This window comes from Python bivittatus, unplaced genomic scaffold (assembly GCF_059951505.1).
Source record: "Python bivittatus isolate LINGU-HERP-01145 unplaced genomic scaffold, Pbiv_v1 ctg000500_np1212, whole genome shotgun sequence".
NCBI classification, from domain to species: domain Eukaryota; kingdom Metazoa; phylum Chordata; class Lepidosauria; order Squamata; family Pythonidae; genus Python; species Python bivittatus.
The window spans coordinates 891,703-907,073 of NW_028277079.1; the positions used below are offsets into that span (position 1 = coordinate 891,703).

At 60.0% G+C, this 15,371-nt stretch overlaps 1 protein-coding gene and 1 long non-coding RNA gene across 8 annotated transcripts in view; one reads left to right on the forward strand and one right to left on the reverse strand.

Annotated features, from left to right (window-relative positions):
• Positions 1-14,852, reverse strand: KANK3 (KN motif and ankyrin repeat domains 3). 3 transcript variants are annotated; one of them, XM_088147348.1, is made up of 11 exons: positions 14,484-14,852; positions 11,896-11,984; positions 8,974-10,758; positions 7,442-7,544; positions 6,567-6,872; positions 4,765-4,855; positions 4,177-4,396; positions 3,333-3,475; positions 2,984-3,184; positions 1,686-1,777; positions 1-609 (listed from the first exon to the last, which is right to left on the reverse strand). In XM_088147348.1, the coding sequence occupies exons 2-11, from the start codon at positions 11,930-11,932 to the stop codon at positions 597-599; spliced, it is 2,991 nt and encodes a 996-aa protein (XP_088003474.1). In that variant the 5' UTR covers positions 11,933-11,984; positions 14,484-14,852; the 3' UTR covers positions 1-596. The 3 variants fall into 3 exon arrangements, with proteins under 3 accessions (XP_088003474.1, XP_088003473.1, XP_088003472.1); XM_088147347.1 differs by having other exon boundaries at positions 9,055-10,758; positions 14,484-14,618; XM_088147346.1 differs by lacking the exon at positions 14,484-14,852 and adding an exon at positions 13,923-13,951.
• The window catches only part of LOC112542319 (uncharacterized), a 23,033-nt gene continuing 21,134 nt past the window's right edge, over positions 13,473-15,371 (forward strand). For 4 of the 5 annotated variants that reach the window (XR_015797323.1, XR_015797327.1, XR_015797324.1 and 1 more), the window contains exon 1: positions 13,473-14,193. This is a non-coding gene — a long non-coding RNA (uncharacterized LOC112542319). The remainder of the gene's footprint in view (positions 14,194-15,371) is intronic. The other variant, XR_015797326.1, reaches the window with a different exon arrangement.

Sequence of the window (15,371 nt, forward strand, 5' to 3'; positions counted from 1 at the left end):
GCAGCAAGCACGGTCCTACTCTCTCCCCTCCAAATTTTACTCCCCATCTGCTGGAATTGTGTGAGATGAAAGCCAAGGGCTTGTGGGACTTTATTCTAGTGAGATAAACATTTGCATAGGTAGTATCTAGTCCTCATTGAGCACTCCACCCTGTTACCGTTTTTGGTTACAGTGGGGGGCTTGCCTGGCAGGACGCTTCCCTTGCTGCCGTGGTAGGAAGAGGTCTTCGCCCCCACCCAGGCTGTCTGAGTTCTGCCCATGTGCAGAGAATGAATTTCACGTGCGGCGAGGCTTTTCTACTATAAAACAGGTCATAGCCTTTCCCTGATAACTTCCTGTTGGTGGAACTGAGGACGCTGGCAGAACATGTAAGATTTACTGGGTGGCCGAAAATAGCAAAGCTGGCCCAGGGTGAGCCTCACCCCAAACGGATTCCAAGCGGCAGCCGGAGCACGTGGGCTGAGGGTGCATAGTGGTACAGGAACTGTCTCCTGGGAACGGCGGGCTCTTTGGTTGCACGTCCTCTTGCCGAGGGGAGGCAGCTGCCAACAGGACGATTCTAGGGCTGGAGCTGCCTCGGTCACAGCTGAATACTGTCATGGTCCTGTCCTGGGAACGGGAACGGAAACAGCCGCTAAAGAAACCGCAAGCCGCACTCCCTTTGAATCTTAAATGTCTGTCCTGCGTTAGGGGAGGACTCCCGCTCTGCCCCCGCTGTGGTATAAGGAAACCTTTCCTAGCAGAGGAACGTGTGGAGTCCCCATTGCTGGGAATAGTCCACACGTCTGTCGGTAAGGGAGTCTGTTGAAAGGTCTGGCATGGAGGAGGGAAGAGGCGGCCTATTTCTGATAAATCTCTGGAGCTCTGGCAGCTCAGCTGGCGCTGCGCTCACAAATACTGTGCCTCTTTGACAGGTGGGCGTCCGAGGTGATGGCGCTAAATGCTGTGAGAACGTGGCCCCCTCCCTGAATCCTGGCTGTGAAGGCCGCAGGTCTGAATGCCAGGAAGCCGAAGCGTCCCAAGTGGGGGGTGTGGATTAGTCACCCTTCAGTGCCCTGGTCGCTCTCGCTCAATTGGAGCAAAGCCAGGGGTGCCAGAAGCCTTCCCTTTTTGGGGGGGTGGCGGTGCCCCAGAGCCACCCTTCCTTCCTGCACCGAGGTGGTCTGGCTGAGCTTTTGGCTCGGGTGTCTTACTGCTCCAGGGGCCTCCTGGAAAAGACCAGCCCTCCCCCAGTCAGCTTCATGTGGGCTTCCATCCTGAAAGCAGGCTGCCTGGTTCGTCTTCCGAGGAAAGGTGAGAGCGCGGAGCCTTCCGTTGCAAAGCTTATTAGCAAGGTCTGGCGGCTGTGGGTCCGCCTTGGGAGCCCGGATTGTCTGTCCGGCCAGTGGGACGCTATCAGACGACTCCTGATTGGTGCAGGAGGCTCTACAAGCACATTCGCTTAAGTGAACGGCCGGAGGAAGCAGGTGGGAGTTTGTCTTCCTACAGCAGTGGCTTTTGACCTGCTCCATGTGAGCTGGGACTGGGCTCATGTCTGTTGTGGGAACCCAACCTTGGTTCTCCTCGCAGGTTGAGTCAGAACTCTGAGCTCTTCCAGCCAGCAAATCTCAGACCCAGGCAATTGGGGGAAGACCCCGTTGCTAGCTGGTTGGGGGACTGGAGCTGCGCAAAGGGGATGTGCTCACCTAACTGCCGACTGGGTGAGGCGGGCAGATATCAGAGCCGCGATGTCATGATGTCCAGCCTCTAAGGCAATGGCCACAGCATCATTGCCATCCTGCAAGAAAGTTTCGGAAAAGCACAGGGGCTGTTGGACTGCAAGAAGCAGCTCTTTTTTGGCCCATGTCTCCAAAAAATCAGACGCAGTCTGGCCGCATCTTTTCCAACTCTCAGGTTTATTCAAGGCAGGAACAGACGCTTTTGTCAGTCACAGCTAAAGCCACTCCAGGGATCCGATGAAGGGGGCTGCAGCTCACAAAAGCTTCCGCCTCTTAATAACATTTGCGAATTGGGAAAGGTATTACCAGGCCCTTCCTGAATTTTTACTATTGCAGACCAGCCCAGCTTCCCTGCTGCCATGCCTCCAAAGAAGTTCAAGACAATTAGATCAGAATCCACGAAAGGCGAGCAAGTTGCTTAAAACAGAACCAAACACCCCGGAAATCGTTTGGGTTGCCTCTGACCCTCCAGCAGTTATTTTCTGTGAAAATGGTAAAAGTTTTAATTTTCCTGATTCTGCTCTTTAATATTTGAGTCTCAAATTTGGAAGGCCTAAAGTTTTAACCACTTTCAGGCGTTTGAGGTGATTTCCTTCCCACGTGGGGCTTGGCGAGGTGGGACACTGGGTTGGATCGCGGCCGTGGGGCCTCTGCTGCAGTGTTTTGCCAGCGGGCAGGACCGAAGCAGATTAAAGGGGGCTCTTGAAACAGCTGTGCGTTCACGTCGCCTGAGAGTTTGCTCTTGGAGTCGGGGCCTTAAATAGTACCATTTTGCTATTTGGCAGCATGGGGTGGCAGGCAAGGAGCGAACCAAAAGCTACAGCGAACTCCGTTCCCAGATCTTAAAGGGGGGAAAAACAGCAAAGGCGTCCTTTCGTAGGAGTTCGGCTTTGGAATTAATGCCAAAATTATTTTGGGGAGGGGAAAGCAGAAAAATGAGATGAATTAAACGTAGGAAACCTGCTTTTTATAAAAACGACCCATCAGGCACTTTTCCTGTCATGCAGCTTGTACTACGGTGCTTTTTTAAAAAAAATCACAAATGAAAATAGACCCTAAAGTGGTAGCTAAACTAGAAAGGGAACAGAAGGGCCCAAGATCTGTCACTCTCACAATGATTTGGAGGGCAAGGGAGGAAGACAACATTTACAGTATGGAGCTCGTGAGGTTTGGGTGAGCTTCATTTGAGTATATTGCAACACTGAGAACTAGACGCTTGACACGGGAGCCCAGCTAGAGGCAGCGTTTCTGGGACAGCAACTTACGTGATCCACGATGGATGTGTCGCAGGCTGGCTGGGTCAGAAGCAGCCGCACGGTTTCTGCTCGCCCGTGCTCGCAGGCGCACATGAGCGCAGTAGAGCCCTCCTCGTCCTGAAGGTTGACGTCTGCCCCGCAAGCGAGCAGGGCTTCCACCATCTCTTGCCTCCCGTGGCTGACTGCAAGCATCAGTGCTGTCTGGCCGGCCTGGAACCCCAGTGAGAAAGCATGGGTGGGCTTTGTTTTAAGAGAGTGCTTCTGGGCATGTCAGAAGCGCCCCGCTTGCTTTCTTCCCAATGAACCGCTGTCCTGCCCCAGAGGGAGGGGTGAACTGCGTCACCCCCAAGATACCTACTTGGCTGGCCTTGGCATTGACGCTGCCCATGTCGAAGAGGCGCCGGACCACGGACATGTCGTCTTTCTGCTCCATCGTTGCCAGCGCGGCCAACATGAGGGCCGTGTAGCCTGCTTTGTTCTGGTGGTCGACATTACAGACTCCTTGCAATGGGGGGAGAAACTGGTGGTGAGGGCACGAGGGAGCACGAGCCACCGCCAACCCCGGGAGGCCTTTCTCGTCTCCAGTGACCCAATGGGTGGGCGCAAAGTTGAGGAAGGTGCAGAACGGCCTCCCCAGGGTGACACCTCTGCCCCCCCCCCGCCCTGTGCAGCCCCAGGCTAAGACGGCGGGCCTCTCCTTGCTGGCCCTGTAAGGGCATTAATAGATTTAATGTCGTCTGCTCCATCCTTCGTGCGCTGCTCATCCATGTTATATCGGTTTTACTTTCAGTAAATTTATATTCTGATCTGTGAACTTCAGTGAATTGGGTTAGAAAAAAGACGTGTGAATAATATACAATACTGACTGGAAAAGTGGCAAACTTAGCCTGGAAGCTTCTAGGTGCAAAGCACATGACTCGTAGCTCAGATGGCTACGGTCCTAACAAAGCAAGTTTCCAGTCCTCGTGGTTTTCCAAAAAGCAAAAGCTGATTTGAACAGAATAGAAGTGTAGGAACCGGGCTTGGCTGTTCCCCAGATCTGCCACTAAGGTTCTCCTACCACTCCGAGAAAACAGGCACCGTTGCTGCCCTGCCCTGCCCTGCCCTGCCCTGCCCTGCCCTGGGCAGGACCCAGACAGAGGCCTAAGTGGTCTGCCCCCTCCTCCCCAGGCCCTGTGAGCCTGCCGGGGTCGCCTCGTCACCTGTGTCGAGCAGAAGCTGGACGATGTCGAAGTTGGAGTGCGAAACGCTGTAGTGGAGGGCCATGTTCCCGTTGCCGTCGGAGAGGTTGATGACGTGCGCCAGCAGCGCCGGGGAGAGTTCAGCAAAAGCCTGCAGGTGCTTCGCCACCTTGCTGGCTCGGGAGGCCTTCTGGCTGGACACTCGGAACCACTCCTGCAGGACCAGGCTGGTGCTGGAGAGCTAGAAACCGGAGTGGGGGTGAGAACGCGTCCCCGGCTCTCCCTTCGCCAGCCACCTCTTTTGCTTGGTTTCCAGGCTACGTTTGCAACTTTTCTGGTGCTCCCTCCATGCCTAGAGAGGGAACTTGGCGGAGGCCTCGTGGGTCAGAAAACCTCTGCAAGCCTGTGTCGGCCGGCCGAGTTTGAGGGCAAAGCAACGCTGGGATAACCAGTACAAATGGCCTTGGAAAGGGGGGGAAGCCGACGAGTTATTCATGTTATGTGCACGATGATGTTGTGGCCCACGTGAGGACCCCGAAGAAAGACTTGCGCTCTCCAAGCAGTCCTGTCTCCCATGCACCCAAAGGGCCGGCTCCTGCGGCTACTCACCAGCTCTTTGCTCTTTGCAGCCGCTCTGTCGTGGCCCAGATGGGTCCTCAGCACCAGGCAGGCCTCTCTCATCCGAGGACTCAGCTCAAACCTGCCGGGGAGGCCAGTCAGGGTCAGCGGCCAAGCGGCCCTTCAGGGGACGCAGGCAGACTCCATCCTGCACGGGTGGCAGCTGGCACCAAGGAAAGGGGCTGGGATCTCAAGGTGGGCTTGCAGAGCCAGGCAGTTTCCATTTGCAGCTTAAGGGCTCTGATTCGGGCGTGCGCATCCTCTGCCAGCGCGAGAGCTCCCTCCGAAAGCCCTTGAACGCAGCCTGCTCCTCTGGCTTTATGGGGGAGCAGCAGGGAGGGCCCCCTGGTTTTCTGATCTCCCTAAGCCAGGGTCTTCCCGTTCTGCTTTTTAGAGATGCTAAGGTTTCCCATGGGGATTTGCTAGACTATTAAATATCCAGAGTGAGACCTTCTCCAGGCAGCGGTTCAGACTGCACGGCCCCCAGGCAGCCCCCCTCTCATCCCGTCCATTTCCAGGTGAAAGAGACGCTCTTTAAAAGTTGGCCTCAAACATCATCCTCGTTCAGAGGATGGGAGAGCAGAAGCGCCTGGGGTGCAGACCCTTGCTGGGGAGGGGGGCTCCCCGGATGGGACCAGAGGCTGTTAGGAGTACCTGCGAGGGGCAAAGAGGGGCCCGCCTGCCCCTGGGAACCTCTTCCAGGCCTAACAAGGCTAAAGGTCTCCCTGGACCGGCTGTGAAACAGGCATCTGGATTTTAAGCGAGGCCAGCGTGATCCGTAAGTGGCTAAACTCAGAGCAGCCGGCCTGCGTCCCCATGTGAAGCAAGAGGGGTCGAAGAGCTGGAGCGTCTAGCTGGGCAGGTTCGCACCCAATTAGTACATGGATGGAACACCACAAGGAAACCCTGGGGGGTTGATTAGATTGGAAAGCCAAAAAAACATCCAGAAAGGAGGCAGTTGTAAAGCACTTCTTGGCCACCACCGACTCGGGTAAGTTCAGCTTGATTTGAGGGAGGTTTCGCCTGCATGTTCTCTCCGGGAGTGTCTGTGGTGTGTGTGCGCGGGTCAAAAAAATCAAAATGGCGGCTGCAGCTCTGTGACTGACGCCATATTGGCTCCAGCAGACCCCCCTGGTTCTCCCTGATAACTTATTTATTTGAGGACTTTGCTAAGGCCGCCCAACCCATCATTCACAGTTTAGCCATCATTTATGACTTTTCATTTGTTCTTTTCGGTGTTCGGGATGCCGTTTTTCTGGGGCTGAGTTGATGCAATGGCAAAGCCAGGATGCCTTCACCTCCCTCCCCACAACCAACTGGCTGCCCTGATGTCCCCAGGTGCACCCCACAGCTTAGGGATGGTGGCAGTCGGCCTCCCGCAACCCGTTGAGCCAGAAGCAGAGAGGCTGCGCTTTGGGGAGTTGGAGGCGGGGAAGCTCCTGCTGCGTCGAAAGGGCTGCGCTGGGGAGGAAAGGGGGCGAGCGCTGCCATTCTGAGTCGTTAGCCCCGAGGGACGTTGTCTGGGCGGAGGGGGCTGGCTGCAACACGAAGCTTTATGGAGGGAGGTCGTTCGCCTCTTGGGCCGGGTCTACGATTTCAGCCTCAGTGGTGTCCCCTGCGCTTGGGTGCACCCATTTCACAGAGCAGGGGAACTGAGGCCAGAAGAACAACACGCCTACAGTTTGGGAGGGGGAGGACTGAAGCCACGCCTTCCCCATCAAGAATCCAGACCGCTCCCTGCAAGGAAGGTCCGAAACGGGTCTGGGGTCCTTCCCTGCGGAGGATGCTCTTACCTCTCCTTGACCTTGGGAGGAGCTGCTTCCTGGCTGGCGGCGGCTTTGGGATCCGTGCCCAGCCTCGGGTGGTCTGGCGCTGCCTCTGGGACCGGGGTCTCCTCGTCCTCCTCGCTGCTGTCGCTGACATCGGGGCTGGCAGCAACGTCGCCCTCCAAGTCACCAGAGCTGCTGACCGTCTCGCTGAAGGAGCTGTGGGGAGATCCCTCCCCTGGGGACCCCTCCTCCTCCTCCTCCTCCTCTTCTTCCTCCACCACTTCTTCTTCCTCCTCTTCCTCCTCCTCCTCACTAGAGGTGCTCTCATACCTGCCACGAGAGAAGGCGTCAGGGCAGGGCCAGGGTGCCAGTCCCCTTGAGTACCTGCCATGGCCCCAGACGTGACCCCAGGCCGGCAGCTGCCTTTCCAATCCATCCAAGTTCCCCAAGCCCATCTGTGTCCCCATCTTGTGCCCCCCTCACTTCCGTCGAGCCACACAAGCAGGGTGACTGCTTCTGACCAGGGAGGCTCCATTTAGCTCCCCAGTGACCACCTGGGCAGCTGTTTTCCTAGGACTGGTTCCACCTAGTCATGCCACCCTGGTGCCTCCAACTGCCAGCCAAAGGATCCAGGCTTGCATTCCGGATCTGGGTTCTGCAAGCAGCCTGCCAGCAGAAGGGCTGACGTTTGGGGGTAGACTGCCTCTGGTCATGGAGGCTAGAGCCAAGGGGGTAGGAGGCCCCACGGGATGAAATTCAGCTTCCAAGGAAGAGGGAGCCAAGTTCAGCGAGTGGGAGCATGAGCCATATTCCCCCCACAGGACACGCCGCGTGGGGCCATGCGGTCAGGCCTTCCGGCTCGGCTTTTTCTCCCGCCCGAGGAGAAGAAAGGTTCGTACTCGCCATTCAGGAGGCCCACAAACTGGAGGGTCTTCTTCCCACTGCCCCCCACCTCTGCCTTGGCCGGGTGGTCCAGCCGCTTCATGATGGACTTCAGGGCACCTGCACAGGAGAGGGGGCAGAAGGAGGAGGGGGGTTAGATGCTGCAGCCTCCGGAGCAGCGTTTCTCAACCTTGGCTGCTTTAAAAGGGGTGGACTTCAACTCCCAGAATTCCCCAGTTAGCATGGCTGGCTGAGGAATTCTGGGAGTTGAAGTCCACCCCTCTTAAAGTTCCAAGGTTAAGAAATGCTGCTCCGGAGGATGCAGAATGAGAGGGCCCTCCGAGATGAAGATGATCACAATCATGTTATTTTATTATTATTAGATTTATACCCTGCCTTTATTGCATACAGCTCAAGGCAGCGTACATAATGCTCCTGCCTCCTCTGTTCCCCACGACAACCCTGCGAGGTGGGTGGGGCTGAGAGAGGGCGACTGGCCCAAAGTCCCCTCAGCTGGCTTCCGTGCCTACGGCAGGACCAGAAGTCCCTGTCTCCTGGTTTCTAGTCCAGGATCGTCACCGTAACATGCTCGCCATGTTTCTGGGAAACTGAGGGCAGGCAGCTGGGGTGCGTGGGCCCCTCTCCCCATAGAAGACACCATTCCAACTCTGCCTCCCCCCCAGTTTATTCTGGAGGCAGTAAAGACAGAGGGGGGCAGTTCTTGGAGGGTAGAGAGGCCTGGGGACCCAAGTTTGTCCCAAAGGCCACCCTGGACTCTCCTTTCATGGAGCGAAGGGGGAGGGGGGAGGCTCTCCGCCCCCCCCACTCAAATACCAGCAGCCAGGTACTGCCTTTGCATGATGCGCCAAGCTGGGCCCCCTTTAACTAGGTTCCAGACAGCGCCGGGGTGCTTTGGTTCGGACTCCATGGCCCAAACGACCCCTTCCGTCTCTGGGATTCTGCAGCTGCGGACCCAGGGGCCCACCCAGGTGTCCCCAGATGTGGGCCTGCGGGAGATCCAGGGTGGCCCTCCCAAGGGCAGCGGGGATCCCGCAAGGGTCGCCTCTGCTTGTTACGGATCAGCTGATCCTGCAGCTCGCACCAAGACTGGTGCTTCAGAGGGGCCAAAGTGGAAACTCCCCGGGGACCTGACCCCAGAGGCCACACCAGACACCCTTGAACTGTCTTGCCTCCCCCCACCCTGACCAAGCCCTGCTGGAGGAAGCTGGGTGGTGCCGAAGTGCTGAACTGCACCAGGCGCTGTTTCTGTCATGCCAGAAGCTGGTGGAAGGAGCTGTGGCCCTCATGGAAGGGGCCCGAGCTACGCTAGGAGGCCTGCCCTTCTCCTGAGCCCAGGGGAGGGGAGGGGAGGCGGGGTCTCTGTGGGGAGGAAAGCTTCCGCGCATTTTCAGGGGCACCGAGAGAGGTCTACAAGCTCCGCTGTGAAAGCGCAAGTCTTAAGCGAGCCTCAGTTCATGTGGGGTGGGAGGGGGGCCTCTGAGCTTGGAGGGCCCCACTGGGACTGGCTCGCGTGGCAGGCGGCACTCACCAGCCCCCGAGACCCCCTCCACCCCGTTGGGCTCGTGGCTTCCCTTCCCGCCCGCTGCCAGGAGCAAAGGCGGCCCCGGACCCGGTTCTCCCTCTGTCTGCAACGGCAGCTGGACTGCCCTCCCGTCCTCGCTGCCTGTCGGCTTCCTGGGCTTGGCCTCCTCTTCGGATCCGGACCCGGACCCCTCCACAGCCATGGGTTCAGGGTGCCGGGTCTGGCCTTTGGGTTCGGCCCCCGGCGGGGTCTGTGCAGCTTTCCGTGGCGAGTCTGTTGCGGGGTCTGCTTCTGTACAATCGTTCCCTTGCAAGTTGCAGCCAATTCCCACGTGCGCTACTGGCAGGGAGCCTTGGGCGCTCGCCTCCACCATTTCGATGTGGCTGCCCACAGCCTGGCTCCGGGTGGGCGGGATGGCCTCCACGCAGGCTTCGACCGTCTCTGGACAGGCGAGGGTCGCCTGGCTGACCAGGCCGCCTGGCCTGCGGGAACAGACCTCCACCCTCAGCTCCTCTAGTTCCTCCGTGGCCTCTCTCAGGTGCCCCTCCAGCATGGCAATCACTTCGCGCTGATGCTGGACCGCGAGCTGCAGCATCTGCACCTCCTCCTCCGCCTCCGACGACACCCCAAGGAAGGACTCCATGACCCACACCTCGGCGTCGCAGGTCTCCGTCTCGCGCCCCACCGCCACTTCTCGGCATGGCCTCTGGCTCCGGTAGTAGAAGACGGCTTCGCTCATGTCCACCTCCTCCCCGACGGCAATGGACCTCCAGCCGGGCTCCTCTGCTTTCGAGGGGTGGGCCCCTCCTCTGCCCTTCCCAGCCCTCTCCACACCGGACAGCCTCTCGGTCAGTTTCTTCAGCTCCGCAATCTTGCTCGGCCTCCCTTTCGTCGGCTCGCCGTCGCTCTCGCTGTGGGCCTCCTGGTTGCCCTGGGACCCCCCTGCACCCGGACAGGCAGCCCCACCCTTGGGAGGCCTCGGGGGGAAGCGAAAGACCCCGGGCTCGCTGGCTTCAGGCTCCAGCCTCGCCCCCAAGCCAGCCGCCAGCTGCTCCTTCTCCTGCTTCAGCTGGCAGATCTCCTCTTCCAGGAGCGGGATCACCTTCACCTGCTCCTCCAGCTCCTTCAGCTGCTTGAGGGCAGTGGCCATCTGCTCCCGGATGTGCTGGAGGTGTGCGGGGCTCACGGAAGGGACTGGGGTGCTCCTTCCTGAATGAGGCGGGCTCGTCTTTGCGAGGTCAGCCTGGCTTTCCCCCGCCAGAGGGGAAGCAGAGCCGGGGGGACGCCCGCCCCCGTCCTGGGAGGCGCTGGCCGTCCTCTTGAGCCCCGCAGCCCCCCCACCGGTCAGCAGGCTGCGCTGCGCCTCCTCCAGCCGCCTGCTGGTCTCCAGCAAGGTCGTCTCCACCCTGCGGCCTCTGGACACAGAGTCGGGGGAAGGCGGGGGGAGAAGCTGGACAGCAGGCGAGGGAGACGCGGGGAGCGAGTCTCCTTTGCCCGTGGGCTCCTTGGCTTCGGGGGAGAAGTTGGGGGTCCCGTCCTCGCAGGTCGTGGATGAAAGGGACTCAGTGGAGGCCCAGCCCCCCGTCTGGCCAGGGGAGGAGCCGGGGGCTTGCTTGGACCCCTTAACTTTGCGATGCAGCGGCAGCTTCCGGAGGGTTTGGCCTCTCTCAATGTCATCCACGTACTTGAGGAAATCTAGGTCCAGCAGGAAGCCATAGGGCGTTTCCACTGAGTAAGGCATCTTCTCCCTGCCCCGGTCCTGATCCCGGTGCAAGAAAGGACGAGCCACACCTGAAAGCCAAACGGGGACAACATGAATGCTCGGAGGTAGCTGTGTGTCATGTCTCGAGGGGAGACCCCTGTCCTGGGAGGGCTTCAGATGGCCCCCCGGGGAGCTCCACCCCCTCGTGCTTCCAGCACCATTGCTGAGTTCCTGGCATCCCCCCAGGTTGCCTTGGTTCAGAAGTGCAAAAGACACAGGAACCCCAAGCACTGGCTGAGGCTGATTCAGTGGCGGGGTCCCCCAGCACGCTACAGGGCTGTGTTCGCATAATCTGCACGGCCAAGATGAATGTGCCGTCTTAGGGCTCTGGGCGAGAACCCGATTTGCACTTCCTGCAGAGATGAGGGCTGGGTTCCCACAACCAACCTACAGATGACCAAACCTTGCCTCCTGTTTGAATCAGTTCTTTAGACAAATGCACGAAAGCTGTAAACTTTATTCTTCTGGGACGATGCTCTTGGGTTCAGACAGATCTGGGGTTTGCCGAGAAAATCACGATGTGATCAAGCACCACCCCTTTTTCACACCACACTTGTAAAAAGGGGTGGGACTGATCACATGGTGGTCCCTGCCATCTTGACCTTTTTGACCTCCCCCACGCATCGGCCTAGTTGGAGAGGAAGAGCCGCTGCTTCAGTCCGAGGGGGTGTGTTGAACGGCAGGTCCTCCCCCTGGCTGGGCCTGGGGAGTGACCACGTGGCCCCTCCCTGCCTCCGAGAGTCAGGCCAGCGGCCCTGCCCTTGCTTTGCCCGGCTGACTCATCGGAAGCAGGGCAGCATCTCCACAGGAGGAGCACCGAGCGCTCCTCTCAGGAACGCGACTGGCACAAGGATGGCCAAGTCCGGCCCTCAGCTGCCGTCCGCCTGCCCAGCTCCCTTGCTGTGGGCCGAGCCCTGAGAAAGCAGCTGGAAAAGCCCCCTTTGCAGGACGGGCCCCCCAAGGACCTTTCCACCTCCATTATTGCTAGATTCCACGTTTTGGGAGAGGGTTTTTTTAAAAAGAGCACGCTGGTGCATCTGCCTGGCGCCCGTTCTCCCCAGCCAGGATTCGGTTAGGCCTTTCACAGACAAGGAAAAGCCACTCTGAACATACTCAGGAATATTCTTTCGAAATCTGCACTTTGGCCATCTGCAATTCCTTGTTACCTGTAGAGCTGGGGTCCAGGTGAGGCACCCGGGCCATTTCTGCTTCCAGGGTCTCCCCGAGCCAAGCTTCCACCAGGGGTCGGGTGAACCTGGGGAGAAAGAGTGCCCAAGCTGAAACATCCTTTCTGGGTTGGCCCCTTGGCGACCAAACTCCCCTTGTGTGGGTGTTTCGAGTGGAGCGGATTTTCCCAACGTCCTCCCAGTCCCAAAACGGTGTCAGAGAGCTGGAGAAATTTGGGAAGAGGCAGCCCCCAAGCAACTGTCTTATGAGACCGGGTTACGATGCTTTGGAGTGCTGCCCCTTAGGGGAGCATGGTAGAGCCCTCAAATAAGGCCGCGATGGGAGGCGTTCCCCCTTCTCATAGTAACAAAAGAGAAAGTTGTCCTCGAGTTGAGCTTGATTCCTGATGACAAACAGGGCATCTGTGCAAGAGGGGGCATCAAAAACATCAAGCCGGAGGCCATGACCATTCAGCTGAAGCTGCACCCTTTTTACAAACCTGCATTGTACACGCAACACAGGTAAAACAGGAGTCTGGCTTCAACTGCATGGGCACAGCCCCCTTTGGACCCCCTGGCGACCACCCAGGCAGGGTTTTTTTGCCACACACAGGCAGGGCTGTCGATCAAGAGGGCGGCTGGAACGGCGCCGTCGGAGCTCTGTCCGTTTTGTGTGTGTGTCGCCAAAAGCGAACAGAACTTTGGCCAGATTGTTGCTGTCCCTGCACTGACTTTTTTGGTCCCACCGTCGGACACCCTGAGTACAGACGAGGAGGAGCCGTGGTTGATCAGCAGCTGAATAACCGAGTGTGCAGAAGAGGCCAAGACCGAGTGTGCAGAAGAGGCCAAGACCGTTTGAGGCTGAATCAAAGGAAGAATCATGTCCAAATCTCGCAAAGTTTCAGTCCCCCTCCGCTCTGCTGGTCGGATCCCACCCAGGACTTGAGGCCCAGGTCCCATTCTCAGCCCAGCCTGTGAAGGAGGTGGCAAGGTGGGTGCTGCTCAAAGGAGGACCACCAGGATGGTGAGAGGAGCGGGAAGCAAGGAGGCCAGAGTTGAGGAGCCCAAGGGGGCAGGATTGTCCTCCTCGGATACCTGGAAAGGCTGATTTTGAGCCCTCCCAATGGTAAGAGCCCTGGAGGGTTCAAGGGGAGGCCGGGCAACCCTCTGCAGGCTAGCAGAGGAGGGAGTTTCCTTTTTTTACAGAGCTACATCCATGGAACCGGGGGTGGGTGGAGTGGCTGGGAAGGATCTGGAAAAAACCCTGGGCAAGGGCTTTCGGCTGCAAGGGCTGTGGTGGGGGGGCCTCCACCGAACCGCCTGCCTGTCCAAGACTCAGGCGCTGCTCCGGGAGGCAGCAGCTGCAGATGTGCAAAGGGGCCCTGCCTCGCAAAATAGCTGGAGGGGGACGGGGCTGCCTGACGGCTCAGCTGCTGATGTCAACTTGCGGGTGCAGAGCTGACCGGCAGCCCCGTCCAGCTCCGGAGGAGCGACCGAATTCCTCGGGCCGGGCCAAAGGCTGCGCCTGGCAGGGAGGCGAAGCTGCTGGCGGAGGGAGGCCGTGGGCGGAGGACTGAGGCAGCCCCCCTGCGCGCCCTTCGGCGATGGAAGGCGGCCATACAAAGGCAGGAAGCGAAGAAGGGAAATGCCAATTGCCTGAAAAGCAACACACGCGCGCACACACACACACACACACACACGTGTGTGCAGCGCGGAACTTCGTCGTCTCCTCCTTTCCATGATGGGACGCAGGAAAGCGCTTCCAAGTTTGGGGCTGTCCACCATGGTGAGTCAGACACTCCTCTCTAGAGGACGGAGGGCAAGCCCCGCTCGTCTCCGGGGGCGATAAATCAGAACAGCCTGATTCAGCCCAACCGCAAGCCTTGCGCTGGAAGCGGTGAGTTGGAAAAGGGCCGCCAGCCCCTCGATCTGAAGCAGCCGTCCCCGAGAGGCGCACCAGAGGATCCCCCCCCCCCGACAAACTTCGGGGATCCGGGTTTGTGCTGCTTGCTCGCTCGCTCGCTCACTCGCTCGGTCCAGCGGCTGTCCGGGAGGCAGGCTGCACACGCTCCTCCGCCCGGGCGGGTTCCCAAAGAGGCTTTCGCCGGCCGCGAAACGCCCCCTTCCCGCAAGTCTCTCCCGCCCAACTGCAGCGCCACCCGCTGAATTTGGCCGGGGCTTCTCGCGAGGAACGAGGCTTCTCCTGCCTCCACAGCGCAGGGTCCCGAAGGAACGAATCACGCTGGGAGACGCCGCCGCCGCCGCCGCCGCCGCCCTCGGCTTCCCAGATGCCGACAGGTGCCCGAGCGATCCCTTCCCGCCGCAGCTCGACTGTCTTTTTACTCCCTCCCCCCCCCGCCCACCTTCGAAACCCGGGCAAAGGCCCTCGGCCAGGACCCACTTTCCGCCCCGCCGCAGCTTTCCCCGCAGGCTCTCCAGCGCCGCTTCCCCATCCCCTTCCCCCGCTCCCGAGCATGTGCAGAGTCCCTCCGCCCGGGCGGCTGGCGAGGGGGGACAAGCAGCGACCGGGCTGCGCCGGAGCCCTGCCCACGCCTGCCCGCCCGCCCGCTGCGCCCCGCCCGACTTGCCTGCCCGCTCCAGCGCTGGGCTCCGCTCCCGGGGCTGGCAAGCGGCGGGCTCGCCTCCGGGCCCCGCGCCCAGCCTGCGCAGCGGGCAGGTCGTCTGCGGGGAGGAGGTCGCTCGCTGCGCCTTCTGGCGGGAGCTGCGCCGCGGCGTGAGTCAGGCGGGCGGGTGCGCCCAGCGCTTTCCAGGCGGCTCCGGCGCCGCTTCCTGACCCGCCGGCCCGAGCCCGCCCGCCTTCCCCTCTGAAGCTCGCCGGGCGGGGAGGGGCCCTCCGGAGCGGGGAGGGGCGCGGGGGCTGGTCCGCCGTTTGCCCTCCCCGCTGACGTCCCTGCTGGAGGCTGCCCGGGGCAGAGAGCGCGGCAGAGGGAGGGGGCCCAGCCGCTTCTCTTCCCGGTCACTCGGCGGGCCTCCTCGCTCGCCAGTCTCTCCGAGGGGCGGGGCGCTCTTTGTGAGTGTGTGCTTGGCGGGGGGGGGAGTGTGAAGGAGACACGGGCGGCCCTGTGCCCCCGAAGTCCCACCAGCGGGACTGGCTCTCGCTGTCCCCGGGATCGGCAAACCTGACCGTCGCGGTGGGCTGCTCGCTTCTCCATCCGGGAGGAGGCTCCGGCCGGGCTTCTGGCTCGGAGAAGAGCTCTGGGCGGGATGGGCTGGGGCGAGCATCCCGGTTCACCGTGGCTAGTTCTGCACTAACCATGGTCCAGTAAACACAAGATTTGCAAACTGGGAACCCAGTGCAGAGAATCTCTTCCTAAATGTAACAGCAATTCCTCCCTGGTCACTAGGAAGCCTCTCCTTTGCCCTGTTTCCGTCCCCCAAGCGGGGTCCCATCTGGGTGCTTTGCATCCTTGGACCATGCGATGCCTAGTGCTCCCAATGGCGCCATGTATGTGACA

Coding starts and splice junctions, on each gene's coding strand:
- KANK3 (XM_088147348.1), bottom strand. CDS start 11,932: ATGGCCCGGGTGCCTCACCTGGACCCCAGCTCTACAG. Junction 4,856..6,566: donor CCTCCCAAGGTCAAGGAGAG/GTAAGAGCATCC, acceptor CCTCCCCGGCAG/GTTTGAGCTGAGTCCTCGGA. Junction 3,185..3,332: donor TCAATGCCAAGGCCAGCCAA/GTAGGTATCTTG, acceptor CTGGGGTTCCAG/GCCGGCCAGACAGCACTGAT.